Source organism: Haliotis cracherodii, unplaced genomic scaffold (genome assembly GCF_022045235.1).
Source record: "Haliotis cracherodii isolate W230 unplaced genomic scaffold, xgHalCrac1.p SCAF_6, whole genome shotgun sequence".
Classification (NCBI taxonomy): domain Eukaryota; kingdom Metazoa; phylum Mollusca; class Gastropoda; order Lepetellida; family Haliotidae; genus Haliotis; species Haliotis cracherodii.
In genome coordinates this window covers 16,122,223-16,139,533 of record NW_027266319.1, presented here as the reverse complement: position 1 = coordinate 16,139,533, position 17,311 = coordinate 16,122,223, and the positions used below count along the sequence as shown (strand labels likewise).

Below are 17,311 nucleotides of genomic sequence, written 5' to 3'. Positions count from 1 at the left end.
AATCGGTGATAATAGAGGATTCGGACCCAAGGTTACAAGATCCTGATTAGTCTAAGGGTCGCAACTCTGCATGTTGGTTTTCGTCGCCTTAAATGCCACCCATGCCCCACGAAAGTTCAGAACCTGATATTGTATTGCTATTGTTTCCTTAGACATAGTGTCTACCTAATTTCTGTCCTGTATGCATTATCTTGTTTACAAAATCGCATGTCATGTTGTTCGAACTTACTGCTACTCGGATATAGTGAAACGCGAATGTCCCGTGCACTTCTCCAGCGCTTCCCGAAATGTGTATTGTAGATAACGGAAGTAGCCGAGTGGACCCGAGTGGAGCCGAACGGGGTGTATAGGAAAGACCCAGTTCAACACACTAACAGACTATTAGTACGAGGGCCATTCAATATATAACCAGCCTAACCTATTTGCTACTGCTCCTCACATCTTCTTTTACCGCATAATCACCATTGAGGTCTATGCACTTTGTCCAGCGATGTGTGAGAGCTAAAAGCCTGTTGTGATAGAAACCATGGGGTTGTTCGTGTAACCACCCCTCCACTGCTGTTGTGAGTTCATCATCGGACCGGAAATGACGTCCACGCAGTTCTTTCTTCAAGTTTGGGAAGAGAAAGTAGTCGCTTGGTGCCAGGTCTGGTGAGTAAGGTGGATGAGGCAATACTTTGAACCCGTTCCGCTTCACTGCGGCAACCGCAAGTCGACAGGTGTGCACTCTGGCATTATCATGTTGGAGCAGCACACCTTTTGTGATCTTTCCACGACGTTTAGCAAGAATAGCAGTCCGCAAACGGTCCAGGAGATCGGAGTAGTACTCTCCAGTAATAGTCTGGCCACGTGGCAAGTAGTCAATGAGAAAGACCCCTTTGGTATCCCCAAAGATGGTTGCCATGACATTGCCAGCCGATGGTTGCCGGGGTGAAGCAAAGCCAGTCCACTGCTTACTCTGTTCTTTGGTTTCTGGGTCAAAGTGGTGTACCAAGGTTTCATTACCAGTAACAATTCTCTCCATAAAGTTGTCTGCATCCCGACTGCATTGCGTCAAAAGTGCCTGACACATTGACGCACGTACAGCCTTCTGATCATCACTCAGACATTTCGGGACCCATCGGGCAGACAGCTTCCTCATACCCAGACGATCATGCAAAATGGAATGGACACTTCCCTCTGAAATGTCCAAGGCCTTGGCCATTTCTGACACCTTCATTCGCCTGTCTTTGGCAACCAGTTGTCTCACAGCTTCACTGGTTTGGTCATTGGTCACCTCTACAGGCCTACCAGGGCGTGGCTCATCTTCCAGGTTCACCCGACCCCTCTTAAATTCTGCAACCCAGAATTTTACCTGTGCATACTAAGGTGCACTGTCACCATAAACATCTGACAATTCATCATGTATCTCCTTTCCGGGTTTCCTTTTTAAGTAGAGGTACTTAATAACAGCCCTGTATTCAACCTTTGACGACAATTTGGCAGAATCTACCCTTGCCATCTTTATAGATCACGTGTGTGACTTCAAATACAATTTCCTCAGTGAAACTTTGTCTATGCACGTGGCATACATTGGTGCACAGCACGTGACAAACATGCAACCGTTAAGATCTGATAAATAGCCGAGGCTGGTTATATATTGAATGACCCTCGTAATTAGATATTTTTCAATAACTCTGAGGCAGAATCCTGAAACTCCACGTAGTGTGGGATGAAGGCCGCGCAGCACTCCGCCATCACTGAAATAGGATATACATCAGCTCCAGCTGTTTTGGATTAGTCGGGGAAGAAGCTACAGATATAAAACTAGAGTGAGTGAGTTATTCGCCGCATTGAACAGTATATCAGTCGTATCATCGACGTCAGTGTTCAAGGGCAGACCAACATTACGCAGGTAGTAGACTTTGTGGAAATCTACGAGCAAGAGCAATATAATGACCAAGGCCACGTGCACGGCTAAGGGACGTAACTCTGCAGAGGGAATAGCGGGTCCAGAGACGAGGCAGCATGCCTGCAGTGATTGCATTTATTCAAATTATGCACTAAATATTACCGCTTGTCACATACTTAATGGTTTAACTTACTTTATGAGGTAAAGTTTACACTTACACTATACATACAGCTGTGTAGGGGCGGTCGGGTAGCCTAGTGGTTAAAGCGTTCGCTCGTCACGCCGAGCCTGGGTTCGATTCCCCACATAGGTACAATGTGTGAAACCCATTTTCTGGTGTCCCTCGCCGTGATATTGCGGGAATATTGCTAAAAGCGGCGTTAAACCATTCTCACTCACTCCAGCTCCAGGCACTAATCGGGACATGTCTGATACATGAAAAATAGCATCATATATTAATAGACGCTGGCATTTTTTTGTTGTTGTTTGTTTTCATATTTGAGGTGTTGTAGCTGTAAAAGCGCCGCATCTTTCTGTGCAGAGTTCCGTCCCTTGGTCAGGACCAGTCAGTCCTAGGTTCGAACCCAACATCCGCCCCGATTATATTCCTTTGTCTGTCAGCGCCATACTCGAGGTTTGTACCAAAGATGCAAACGTCTACGACTGTACCATTTTCAGCGTTCTTTCGACATCCATCTGACACGCCGAGATACAGACATACTGTTTAAATCAGCGTTAAACACACCTCACCCACTCATTATTTCACGTTTCATTATCTTGATCACACAGCGGTTTGCATTTATATCCGGTATTGTATTAAGATGGCGGCGCTTGCGGTCAGTTCTCGCGTGTCTACGTCAGATCTAACCACACTCTGATTTACGTCCTGTTAAGCTGGGGTTTGTGCGTATGGCTGGGGTTGCAAAGAGACCCTAACATGTGACACTACCAGCACAAATCGATGTGGCAACATGTATTTACCAATACATACTTCCTAGAAATATACCGACCTGTCGTTTGACTTATACCACTAAAGACATGGAATTCATTAAATTTTCCTTTTCAGCAGGCTTTGCCCTGACAGAGAACAGCGAGGAGCATTTCACTAAGTATTTTGATTTGATCTACGGATGAATGGGCGTCCGGCACGACATTCGCCCATCGTCCTACCGGCTGCTGTGATAATTATCTCCCCAGATCGATCTATTAACATACAGGAAGCACAACGTGTTCCTCTAACTCAATAATTTAAACTCATCTTCCGGGAACTTGCATTAATCCCTCAGTGAGCTGACATATATGACTGATCACGTGCTCGTCATGGCAACGTTACACCCAGGAAGATGAAATCCGATCTCTAAGACTGGAATCCGGAGTCCCCCCTCTGGTACATTGCGCTAATTTAACACTACGCATTGTGAGCACGGATCCAGGTTCTGGCTTCTATCGTCGGGATCATACACGTTCTGTTCGATGTATTGAATGATTTAAGGAAGCTCATGTTATAGCGTTCTCGGTAAACACGGCTTTTGATACATCGCAGCTCTACCATCACTACATCTACAAAAAAAGGGAAAAAGAAAAAAATATCTCACAAACCTGCGATTGTACAAACAGGCGTTTTGCTTTCTGCGTGTCATTATTGATTCTTGTTTCTTTCTCAATCTGATTGTAAAGGTCCCTGAATTAAAGCGTCAATGTTTGGCGGGATATACTGGCAGTACGGTTGCTGCCCATTTTCATTATTACTTCTAAATATTATAATTGATTCCTTCCATGGAATGAGAAAAGAAAATATGTTTTATGCTACACTGATCTAGATTAGTAAGCTTGATCGGACAAGCAAATGGTTGTTCGAAGGACCTGAAACCAGGCGTCCTGACTGCACGTTTCCCCTATAGTGTACTCCATACCGTGACACCTCCATTCACTGACAGATCAGGTTTGACATTAATGGGAGGGGCGGGGGGGGGGGGGGGGGGGGGGGGTATTCTGTCATACAGACCCTGAAACAAATATATCACAAACAGCCCGTGCAAATCTATAATAGTAGGCAAGTCTAGATTACTGCAGTATCAGGCTGAAAATGGAGAGAGACTCTTGGGCTCCTTTGTGTTATATTTTATTAACGTAATTTAATAACCGTTTTTTTCTGTAAGATATGTTCATTTCAGGGAATAGATGTTAGTCTTGGGGCTGGGGTGCTGGGGCAATTGGCACCTCGTACGTCGGGCACAAAGTCTCAAACACCATCTAGTTCAATATTTGTGCATCTAGTTCAATATTTCTAATGTGAATGAGTTTAGCAATTGCTGCATACCAGAATTAACGATAATGTCACACTTTCACGAGGGTGTTAATTACAAATTCCGAAACAAGTCAGAATATGGACATTAAACATTTGAGCACATTCCCCATGTGTGCTATTATTGCCATAATGATTGTTATGGAATCAGAACCTGCTCTTGATGTGTTCAATTGATAAGAACAGGGAAGCAAGCAAGGATAAGATGTACGATTGAATGCTTTCTTCCCATCGACTCCTTTACAATTTCCGCTTACAGATTTAAGGCTTCAAGTTGGTTGATATGTATAAAGTGTATATGTTTCAACTGGCGTACGCAATACTGTCAGATGTTTCCGTTTCATCTCTGCTCGCTTCTTGGCTAGATTAAGCTGTGTGTCTCTCGCGGACAGAGCGATGATACAAAATCAATGGCAGGATCTTTGTCCCAATCGACTGGACAGGATTACTGCTAATGATAGATGAGTTCCCTACACATGCTCCCAAGTGTCACTCTCAACACACATCAACTGACCGAATACCTACTGGTAAACTGTTCGTAAAAGCCTTTCTCATTATTATCCAAACATCATTTGCAGCATACATACGCAAGATGGCTGAAAAGTCCTAAGCCTGAGGGACCGGTTATTTATTACCGGGTGTGAGTGTTGCTTGGAGGGGGGGGGGGGGGGGGGGGGGGGGGGGGGGGGGGGGGGAGTCAGAATGGAATCAGGGGAAGGTCACTAAAAAAATGACAGTCCCAACGGGAGGGTTATAAAATAATAAGACATATTTGGGGAGGGTCATGACTGATATGGGAATTTTACAATAAAAAAGTGCTTTTGCATTTTGTCTTTTTTGGAGGGTCGTGAAAAAAAATGTACACGGCCAGGAAGAAGATCAATGTGAATATTTAAGTATTAGCGAAGGGTCATTATGTTCACTACATTAGTGCATCAGAAGCCTCTTTTTGTTTGTTGTTTAACGCCGCAATATTCCAGCCATATGACTAAATAATCGACTCTGGACCAGACGATCTAGTGATTGACATCACGAACATAGATCCACGTAATTGGGATACGATGACATGCATCAACCAAGTCAACGAGTCTAACCATCCGATCCCGTTAGTCCCCTCTCACCACAAGCATAGTCGCCTTTTACCACAGTCATGGGTTGCTGAAGGCCTATTCTACCCGGATCTTTTCGGGTCGCAAAACCCCTGATCTGCCTTGATCCCACTGGTGTAGCTGTGTCAGGATTCACTGTCCGCGGGTTCGAATTCAAGATTCATACCGATTATAGTGAGTGAGTGAGTGAGAATGATTTTACGCCGCTTTTAGCAATATTCCAGCAATATCACGGCGGGGGACACCAAAAATGGGCTTCATACATTGTACTCATATCGGGAATCGAACCCGGGTCTTCGGCGTGACGAGCGAACGCTTTAACCACTGGGCTACCCGACAGCCCCGAATTAGAGAGAGGCAAGGCTTCCAGATGAAGGAGTGTTAAGAAGGAACGGGGAAGCTGAAACTCGTTCAGGTGTATCTTGAGCGTTGCACCATCTGTACCATAGATCCCCATACAACCTGAGCGGCGACTTAATGGAGAGGTTGGTCAGGCGCGGGTTGGTGCATAGCGTGGCATCGTATCCTGGCAACCTGGGACATTGTTCATAATATCAATCACTGGATATTATTTACAGGGCACCGACTTAGAGCTAGAATATTTTTGAGTGCGGCGTTAAACAACAAACAAACTTATTCTGTCCCAATCACTCCGTGGACACTCGACCCGTGAAGATCCGGGGTAGAGTAGGTCTTCAGCAACCCATGCTGAACTATGGGGACTATGCTTGTCATAAGAGGCGACTAACGGGATCGGGTGGTCAGGTTCGCTGACTTGGTGGGTGCATGTCATCGATCCCGATTACGTGGATCGATGCTCATGATATTAATCACTGGATTATCTGATCCAGACTCGATTATTTACAGACCGCCGCCATATAGCTGGAGTGCAGCATTAAACAACAAACCAGCCAACCAACCGAGGACACCCGCTAAGATGGAGGGTATGGAGCATCTGTTCCGGAAATCCACATGTAGGTTCTCACAGTAGGTTCTCACAGTGAATTCCCACTGTAGGTTCTCACATTTGGTTCTCCTAATTAAACTAACCCCGACAGAAAACGTTCATACCATTCACCTTTCAAGTTTATATATTTAACCTGCCATGCACGCCACTAAAACAAAAACTGAGGCTCAATTAGTAAAAACTATTGGTGACGTGCATGAAACGTCCACATAAGGTGGAATCACATCAGCTGCAAATGAAATTTACGAAGCCTATTATTCGGACCACGTCATACGCCATTAAACATTTATCAGTTGGGAGATTCTGTAGAAACTTGGATTCGTGCCAGACCAGATGACAACTTCAAGAACTTCTCTTACAAGGTTCTTAGAAACATAAGATATCAATAACCTTATTTGGTCGTAAAACCCTCGCATTTGTGGCCAACCGCAGCAGTACTCCCGAGAATCAGCCAGCTGCGGTCATCCTACAGACATTTCGATCGCCAGCAAGCCTGTATGTGGCTATATGTGCTGACCACGGTTTAATATCAACCGTCCAGTAGCACAAATGGATCTGGGTGTCTTGGACTGTGTGTCTGATCCTTTACACATGCGTGGTATCTCCTCGAACCCCGAGGGCTGATGGTGAAAGGTTGCAATTGAGTATAGCCTGACAATCTGTTATACAAACATCAATGGTGATCAAACATGTCTGAAAGGTAGAAACTAGTGATCTGACTGTAAATCATGTAATGTTGTGATGAGGGACCATGGAATGGTCTAAGTCAAATAAAGATGTTATGTTCTGTTAATAAAGATGGATTACAGAATTAGTGAGAGTGAGTGAGTATGGTTTTACGCCGCTTTTAGCAATATTCCAGCAATATCACGGCGGGGGACACCAGAAATGGGCTTCACACATTGTACCCATGTCTGGAATCGAACCCGGGTCTTCGGCGTGACGAACGAACGCGTTAACCACTAGGCTACCCAACCACCCCGAATTAAAGAGAAGCAAGGCTTCCAGAGGAAGGAGCGTTAAGAAGGAAAGGGGAAGCTGAAACTCATTCAGGTGTATCTTGAGCGTTGCACCATCTGTACCAAAGGTCTGTGTACATGTGTCAGGTATATAAATAGAGGGAGACCAAAACAACCAATAAATTGTGATAGAAGTACCGAACGAAGTCATATGTTACCCCATCACCTGTCGGTGAGATCAGCCTTGAGGTTTTTGGACGTTGTGTACATGGACATAAACAGTTGACCGCTAGAAGTGAAGACACCATATAGTTGAACTGAAAGTGTTCAAATAGCGTTCACCGGGCCTAAACCGTTCAGGGTAGTATGGAGAATATTACTAACAACACACTGCGGGTGTATGTGGTTACCATTCTGTGTTACGCACATACTCGTGTAGCAATGGGAATTAAGAAGCCTGAATGTGTCTAAAGCGAGTTTTCAATTTCATTTCCCCAGATAATACAGTGTTGATCTACTTACTTTCACTGTGTGAACTGACAGGCAAGAGAATAGCTCTGGGAACTCCATGCTCCTGAATACATCTCACTTTTCAGATTAGCGTCAACCTACCAGCGTAAAGACAGACAAAGTGTTGAAAGTGAACTATCACGACTGAATAAAAACACCCTGCCAGACGCTGGTGAGTTGGGTTATGTCTCGTGTGACACACAGGGGGATACATGGAAACATGGAAACAGAGGGTCCTTGACGCACTCGGGATGGATGATGGCGACATTACCTCGGTGTATAAATCATATATACTTCAACTATTCAGGTGTTCGAACATTGTCGTCCAAAGCTACTTTGCATTGTCACATACATACACCGACAGTGCCGCAAAGTGTCTATGGATTATTGACAGTGATTATACGTTTTTCAGTTAATACTGATACTTTTCTTATTGAAAAGATTCGAAGACAGTTTCACCTGTATTATGAATCTTGGTGTTGTGACTTTGTTGTCCTAAGTCTTCTGACTCCGACTACATCATGGAATGTCTTCACAACTAATGAATGAAAGACAATCATGTCCTACCTACTGTAAAGGTTGGCAACTAAAGTAGTCCACGTTTAAGGGAGTAAGTGGTATATATGTAACGTTCACCATCCCCCAACCCCCATCCCCACGTTATAACGACTGATTGGCAACGTTCAATACATCCTCCTCTTCATTAGGGTGGACTGGTAACGTTCAACATAATTATACCCTTCGTCATTACGAAGGATTGGTAACGTTTAATACATCTTCTTCGTCATTAGGGTGGACTGGTAACGTTCAACATATTTGCCTCCTCGGTAGGACGGAATGGTCAGGTAGCCGGGTTTAATAATCACGTCCTGTCAGAATTTTATGTAATAGAGTGTTTACACAATTCAAGAATGACAGAAATGTCGGGAATCGAACCCGGGTCTTAGGCGTGACGCATGAACGCTTAACCACTAGGCTATCCCATCGCCCAGATTGAACTGGCATTGGTTTGTGGTGGAGGTGCCATAGTGCCAGTGGTAATAGCAATACCATAAAATCCATTTCAGATTCCAATATGACGGACATGTTCTCTCACCACTCACTGCATTATTACTGGTATTCAATACACCAAATTCTTTCAACGCAATACATTAGATAATGATTCATGCAATCCTGAAATACTCTCATGCGGAATTGAAGTATGGATTCAATCTGTCTACATGTACGATGGGGAACCTATTCAGTGTCATTAATCAATGGGATGTACGTGAAGACGGCTCACTGCTACGTGTTATGTTCTAAGTTCGCAAATTCGAGTCAGTAATTAGCTGTATTTATCCCGTATTGTAACGTTGTTGAATCTTCCTGCTGGAAGGACATCAGCTGCAAATGAGATTTACGAAGCCTATTATTCGGACCACGTCATACGCCATGCAACATTTATCAGTTGGGAGAGATTTTGTAGAAAACTTGGTTTCGTGCCAGACCAGATGACAACTTCAGGAACTTCTCTTACAAGGTTCGTGGAAACATAAGATATCAATAACCTTATTTGGTCGTAAAACCCTCGCATTTGTGGCCAGCCGCAGCGGTACTCCCGAGAATCAGCCAGCTACGGTCATCCTACAGACATTTCGATCGCCAGCAAGCCTGTATGTGGCTATATGTGCTGACCACCGTTTAATATCAACCGTCCAGTAGCACAAATGGATCTGGGTGTCTTGGACTGTGTGTCTGATCCTTTACACATGCGTGGTATCTCCTCGAACCCCGAGGGCTGATGGTGAAAGGTTGCAATTGAGTATAGCCTGAAAATCTGTATAAACACCGATGGTGAGTGAAACATTCGGTGGGATAGAAAATAAATATTATTTACAGCAAATTGAAGATCGTATCCTTATGATACCTAAGCTAGAGTGAGTGGGTCAGTGAACATTGTTTTATGTCGCTTTTAGCAGTATTCCAGCAATATCAAGTCGGGGGACACATTGTACCAATGTTGAGAATCGAACTCGAGTCTTCGGCGTGACGAGCGAACGCTTAACCACTAGACTACCCAACGCCCCCAGAACGAGAACGAGACAGCTCAAACGCACTGACAGGCTTCACGTGTTTCCATACTATACTACTCAAAGGAAGTTACGGAGCATTGATCCTATCATATCACAGTAGTTGGGTACTATTATTTAACGCCCAGTAACGTTCTGGAGCGTCCGGGGGTATCATCAGACGTCCGGAAGAACACAAAAATAAATATAAAACTTTATTATTTAGTGTTATTCTCCCGGATGTCCCCTGGCGTTGCCCTGGCGTTCCCTGATGTTAATTAGCAGGACCGCTGTGGTTGATAAGGAGATAAACCTACTATTTTGAAAATTAATGTAGTCCCACTGCAGCGTAGATACCTCTTGTTTTAATTTGGAACCGAGCGCATTAGCATCTAGTGTATGAAACACGACATAATTCAGTGTAAGTGTCAAGTAGACAAACATTCTTCGATTGGAATTAAGAGATGTGTTGTAACAGATTAAACGTTTAATTGATTGTATACCACAAACTCACTGACGGCGCAGGGATAATGCGTTTTGATTTTGTTTTGCAACGTGACAGAATACAGCCGACAGATCTCTGATCAATACGTGCATGTTCGCGCAATATTGACATGACTAGAACGTACAATCAAGGGAAGTCAATTCCATATTTGGAAATTGTTACCGTATGTCAACAATCACGATCGGTAACAAATATTGTATGTGGTATGCTTTAAAATAGCATGTATCGATTGTTACGCGTTATTTATTTTTTACATTTTTCGGTAAAACGTAGACATTATAATTAGAATCGGCAAACTGACGTCGGTCATATCCTCATTCCGTAAGTGTCATCTGATATCAAACTGTTCCTTAGTGCAACAGTTGCCTGTAAATAAATTTAACAAGAGAAAAATAGTTCAAAGCTTGAGCAGTGTAAATTGACATGGATTTCAACTTCGTTATCATTTAAATACGATGATTCGGTACAGATACTGGTATCCTTTATCAATCAAGTGAACACTTGGTAGGAGATGGTTATATGATAAAGGTTACATATACACAGAGAATAACAAAACCTACAAAAAAACATTGTAAATATCTGATTCCCTTTTAGTCGAATTGTACGGGGACTTATTTTAACCACTGGAGAGAACTGTCCTGTGATGATGTAAATTCCAAACCCAACATATGTGTAAATATTGAATTAAGTTTTCAATTACATTTCCCCAGATAATACAGTGTTGCTCTACTTACTTTCACTGTGTGAACTGACAGGCAAGAGAATAGCTCTGGGAACTCCATGCTCCTGAATACATCTCACTTTTCAGATTAGCGTCAACCTACCAGCGTAAAGACAGACAAAGTGTTGAAAGTGAACTATCACGACTGAATAAAAACACCCTGCCAGACGCTGGTGAGTTGGGTTATGTCTCGTGTGACACACGGGGGATACATGGAAACATGGAAACAGAGGGTCCTTGACGCACTCGGGATGGATGATGGCGACATTACCTCGGTGTATAAATCATATATACTTCAACTATTCAGGTGTTCGAACATTGTCGTCCAAAGCTACTTTGCATTGTCACATACATACACCGACAGTGCCGCAAAGTGTCTAAGGATTATTGACAGTGATTATACGTTTTTCAGTTAATACTGATACTTTTCTTATCGAAAAGATTCGAAGACAGTTTCACCTGTATTATGAACCTTGGTGTTGTGACTTTGTTGTCCTAAGTCTTCTGACTCCGAGTACATCATGGAATGTCTTCACAACTAATGAATGAAAGAGAAACCTGTCCAACCTACTGTTAAGGTTGGCATCTAAAGTAGTCGACGTTTAAGGGAGTAAATGGTATATTGGTAACGTTCACCATGGAAACATGGACACAAGGGATCCTTGGCGGCGAATGGTGGTGACATTACCTGATATATAATATATATCACATATACTTTAACTATACAAGTGTTATAACCTTGGAGCCCTAAGCCACTTAGTGCATTCGCATACACCACCAGTGCCGGCGCCATAGTTTGGGCGTTATAAGAGTGTAAGGATATTATATGGATAACGTACAGTGATATAAACAATGTCATTATTATCAAATGTTTTACTGTTACATACCTCTCCGCATGAAGATCTTTGGATGCCTGAAAAGGAGGTCGCGTCAGGTGAACTTTCGAATCAACCAATCAGCGTCGAGGTTTCTAAACCCTCGGTACGAATGAAGAAAGTATTCAAACCAGCAAACTTAGTGAATCAGCAATACTGATACTTTTCTTATCGAAAAGATTCGAAGACAGTTTCACCTGTATTATGAACCTTGGTGTTGTGACTTTGTTGTCCTAAGTCTTCTGACTCCGACTACATCATGGAATGTCTTCACAACTAATGAATGAAAGACAATCATGTCCAACCTGCTGTAAAGGTTGGCATCTAAAGTAGTCGACGTTTAAGGGATTAAGTGGTATATATGTAACGTTCACCATCCCCCAACCCCACCCCCACGTTATAACGACTGATTGGCAACGTTCAATACATCCTCCTCTTCATTAGGGTGGACTGGTAACGTTCAACATAATTATACTCTTCGTCATTACGAAGGATTGGTAACGTTTAATACATCTTCCTCGTCATTGGGGTGGACTGGTAACGTTCAACACATTTGCCTCCTCGGTAGGACGGAATGGTCAGGTAGCCGGGTTTAATAATCACTTCCTGTCAGAATTTTATGTAATAGAGTGTTTACACAATTCAAGAAAGACAGAAATGTCGGGAATCGAACCCGGGTCTTAGGCGTGACGCATGAACGCTTAACCACTAGGCTATCCCATCGCCCAGATTGAACTGGCATTGGTTTGTGGTGGAGGTGCCATAGTGCCAGTGGTAATAGCAATACCATAAAATTCATTTCAGATTCCAATATGACAGACAGGTTCTCTCACCACTCACTGCATTATTACTGGTATTCAATACACCAAATTCTTTCAACGCAATACATTAGATAATGATTCATGCAATCCTGAAATACTCTCATGCGGAATTGAAGTATGGATTCAATCTGTCTACATGTACGATGGGGAACCTATTCAGTGTCATTAATCAATGGGATGTACGTGAAGACGGCTCACTGCTACGTGTTATGTTCTAAGTTCGCAAATTCGAGTCAGTAATTAGCTGTATTTATCCCGTATTGTAACGTTGTTGAATCTTCCTGCTGGAAGGACATCAGCTGCAAATGAGATTTACGAAGCCTATTATTCGGACCACGTCATACGCCATGCAACATTTATCAGTTGGGAGAGATTTTGTAGAAAACTTGGATTCGTGCCAGACCAGATGACAACTTCAAGAACTTCTCTTACAAGGTTCGTGGAAACATTAGATATCAATAACCTTATTTGGTCGTAAAACCCTCGCATTTGTGGCCAGCCGCAGCAGTACTCCCGAGAATCAGCCAGCTACGGTCATCCTACAGACATTTCGATCGTCAGCAAGCCTGTATGTGGCTATATGTGCTGACCACCGTTTAATATCAACCGTCCAGTAGCACAAACGGATCTGGGTGTCTTGGACTGTGTGTCTGATCTTTTACGCATGCGTGGTATCTCCTCCAACCCCGAGGGCTGATGGTGAAAGGTTGCAATTGAGTATAGCCTGAAAATCTGTATAAACACCGATGGTGAGTGAAACATTCGGTGGGATAGAAAATAAATATTATTTACAGCACATTGAAGATCGTATCCTTATGATACCTAAGTTAGAGTGAGTGGGTCAGTGAGCATTGTTTTATGTCGCTTTTAGCAGTATTCCAGCAATATCAAGTCGGGGGACACATTGTACCAATGTTGAGAATCGAACTCGAGTCTTCGGCGTGACGAGCGAACGCTTAACCACTAGACTACCCACCGCCCCCAGAACGAGAACGAGACAGCACAAACGCACTGACAGGCTTCACGTGTTTCCATACTATACTACTCAAAGGAAGTTACGGAGCATTCATCCTATCATATCACAGTAGTTGGGTACTATTAACGCCCAGTAACGTTCTGGAGCGTCCGGGGGGTATCATCAGACGTCCGGAAGAACACAAAAATAAACATAAAACTTTATTATTTAGTGTTATTCTCCCGGATGTCCCCTGGCGTTGCCCTGGCGTTCCCTGATGTTAATTAGCAGGACCGCTGTGGTTGATAAGGAGATAAACCTACTATTTTGAAAATTAATGTAGTCCCACTGCAGCGTAGATACCTCTTGTTTTAATTTGGAACCGAGCGCATTAGCATCTAGTGTATGAAACACGACATAATTCAGTGTAAGTGTCAAGTAGACAAACATTCTTCGATTGGAATTAAGAGATGTGTTGTAACAGATTAAACGTTTAATTGGTTGTATACCACAAACTCACTGACGGCGCAGGGATAATGCGTTTTGATTTTGTTTCGCAACGTGACAGAATACAGCCGACAGATCTCTGATCAATACGTGCATGTTCGCGCAATATTGACATGACTAGAACGTACAATCAAGGGAAGTCAAGTCCATATTTGGAAATTGTTACCGTATGTCAACAATCACGATCGGTAACAAATATTGTATGTGGTATGCTTTAAAATAGCATGTATCGATTGTTACGCGTTATTTATTTTTTACATTTTTCGGTAAAACGTAGACATTTTAATTAGAATCGGCAAACTGACGTCGGTTTATCTCCATTGATCCTTAGAATGGTTGTCAACAGACAGTATAATCATACTACCCTGACCTCGGAGAATATTCGATTGGTTAATAAGTGGTAATAAACTTACCCTAACATGCCTTTTCTTCGTGAAACCATATGACTGCACGGGCAATTGTTTTGGTTTTTGTTTGTTGTTTAACGCCGCAATTTTCCAGCAGTATGACGCCGATCTGTAAATAATCGAGTCCGGATCCAACTATTCAGTGATTGACATCATGAGCATCGATCCACGCAATAGGAATATTGCAAAACTAAGACGTGTCATAAATGATTCTCAAACTTAGAACATTTCACAGCATATTCTGGTCGTCATGTCAATAATCGATTGGACAAGTTGAACCAAGGATTGATATTATGGGCAACGATCAACGCCGTCGGGAATGAACCATGTCACAAACCCCTGGTCAAGACTGTCTACAGGTGCATTGTATCACTGCACATCTGCCCTGACCAAACATGTCCTCTCCCAACCCTAATTTGCAAGGCTCGTAGTGTGGGACGTTTAGCAGGCACAGGTCCCTCTACATTTACCTTGAAATGTTACATGCAGTGTGTGCTGCTTTGGAGCGTTCGATGTGGGTCGAATGTTTCATTGGGTCATATCCTCTTGAAAAGATTCAATGACCTTCCAAGACACACGAGTTATGTCATGCATAAGTGCGAAAAACCACCCAAAAGACTGCCTTGTATTATCAGAAATATCTTTCGGGGACAGTTAAGGCAAGATATGTGTATGGATAACAAGTTCTTTATTCTATTATGATTAGGCGTTTCGGTATAGATCTCTTGACTCTTACTTGACAACGGTATAAGGATCTATACCGAAACACTGCATCATAATACAATAAAGAAGTTGCCATCCATAAACATATCTTGCGTTTACTGTTACTTACCAACTTCTAAAAATGTCAATCTAAAAGTGCATCTTTCGGGGAGTCTGCTAGTGCCAGGAATTCATTGCTGACTTCAAGAAATACATTACAGATATCCCAAGCGGTTTTCTTCCTTCCCTGCAAAGAATGGAGTGACATCACAACTATTTGAACATGATATAGTGACAATGCCTTTCTTTCCCGTGGGCCTCAGGTGGTTCCAGTTTTAATTGCAGCTATATCTGGTTTTCTTGACCACGCCAAATAATAACCATGCTTTATCAACTAGTATCTGCTGGACGTCTGTTATCATTATTACGACACCACCTGTGCCTGCAGTCCTAAGCCTCACCTTCCTGTGCCCACTATGTTCAGCAGCAGATAGAGGCAACACCAGCTCCTTCGTGTGAGCACTGCTCTTGACGTTTCCGGTGATGTGACGACTCAAGAGTACTGTAAACCTGTTTCCCCTCCTATTCTATTGAAATAGCTTGTTCAATTAGAAATGGAAAGAACTCAGTTTTGTTCTCACAAATTCGCGGGAAGCTTTGCCAGTTACTTGGGAAAGTGGTGTCGTTTGAACCTTCTCCTTAGACTCCTGCTACGTTTTTCTCTGGTTGATTCTGTAAGACTGTCTGTTTTGTCGGTGTCCCAAACAATCTCCAGTCTGTCCACACGCTCAAGGTACTGGACAGAAATCCATTGTTGATACAACCTTGAAATGGTCTGGATATTCTTGTATGAAGCATCGGTACAATCATGGCGCCGTCAAGCATCTGCACAACCGTGGCGACGTCACCCTTTTGCACAATCTTGGCGCCTTTTACCATCTAAACAATCTTGGCGCCGTCAACCATCTACACAATCTTGGCGCCTTCGACCATCTGCACAACCATGGCGCCGTCAACCATCTGCACAACCATGGCGCCGTCAACCATCTACAAAATCTTGGGGCCTTCAACCATCTGCACAACCATGGCGCCGTCAACTATCTACACAACCATGGCGCCTTCAACCATCTGCACAACCATGGCGCCTTCAACCATCTGCACAACCATGGCGCCTTCAACCATCTGCACAACCATGGCGCCGTCAACCATCTGCACAACCATGGCGCCGTTAACCATCTGCACAACCATGGCGCCTTCAACCATCTGCACAAGCATGGCGCCGTCAACCATCTACACAATCTTGGTGCCTTCAACAATCTACACAATCCTGACACAATCTGTGACAAGGGGTCCCGGTTGATTTTATGCTTGAAAAATTGTCGATGTTGCCTTCCCTTGACTCTCGCTATGTAATTCCTGGAACACATAGTCGCCCATGAGTGCTGCAGCATGAGTCTTTTGAGGAGAAGGGAACCCCGTCTCGAAATCCTCTTCTTTATTCTTCTTTTATTGGTTTGATCTGTCAACAAAACTTTCTTTGGCAAAACAATCATATTGCTCCCGGCCTATTCAGCGTTAGTTTCTGATCTCCTCAGCTACATTATATTCCATAATGTTCCTGGTGTTTGGGGTCAATAGATCAGCACTATCTGACTTGATTAAAACATTTAAGTGTCAGAGTCCATTGTTAAAGCCTCATTTCAGGTAAAGTGAGAAGGGATACGAAGATCGAACATTTCTGCAATGTGAACACGTTTAACAGTGAAATAACTCCATACACAGATCCATGGGGTTTGTCCACAGTCCGCATCAACCTTCCCCCCTTTTAAAATTATCTGAGAGAGGATTTTATATTTTGGACTCCTCCCTGTTTAAAATGCTGGATCCGCCCTTGAACTCGTGGCTTGGGTGGGGGTTCGTGAGTAAACTTTTCCCAGCCAAACAAAGCTAGGCAGAAAGAAAATAAAATGTAAGTGAGTGACTGAGTGAGTGAGGTTTTTTAGGGGTGGGATGGTACGTTTAGGGTAGA

At 43.3% G+C, this 17,311-nt stretch overlaps 1 protein-coding gene across 1 annotated transcript; it reads right to left on the bottom strand.

The window, feature by feature from the left end:
* Positions 1 to 418: 418 nt before the first annotated feature.
* On the bottom strand, positions 419 to 16,572 carry LOC139446277 (histone-lysine N-methyltransferase SETMAR-like). Its single transcript, XM_071227631.1, has 3 exons — positions 16,388 to 16,572; positions 11,903 to 11,928; positions 419 to 1,335 (listed from the first exon to the last, which is right to left on the bottom strand). Exons 1-3 carry the CDS (start codon positions 16,570 to 16,572, stop codon positions 419 to 421), a joined length of 1,128 nt encoding a protein of 375 aa, XP_071083732.1.
* Positions 16,573 to 17,311: the final 739 nt, after the last annotated feature.

Bases quoted from the DNA above. Each gene is read 5' to 3' on its own strand.
- LOC139446277 (XM_071227631.1), bottom strand. From the start codon at position 16,572: ATGGTTGACGGCGCCATGCTTGTGCAGATGGTTGAAGGCGCCATGGTT. The intron at 11,929-16,387 runs GTAGATAGTTGA...CCTCCTTTTCAG, and splicing joins GTTGAAGGCGCCATGGTTGT to GCATCCAAAGATCTTCATGC. The intron at 1,336-11,902 runs GTATGTAACAGT...TCTGGGTTGCAG, and splicing joins AAAGATCTTCATGCGGAGAG to AATTTAAGAGGGGTCGGGTG.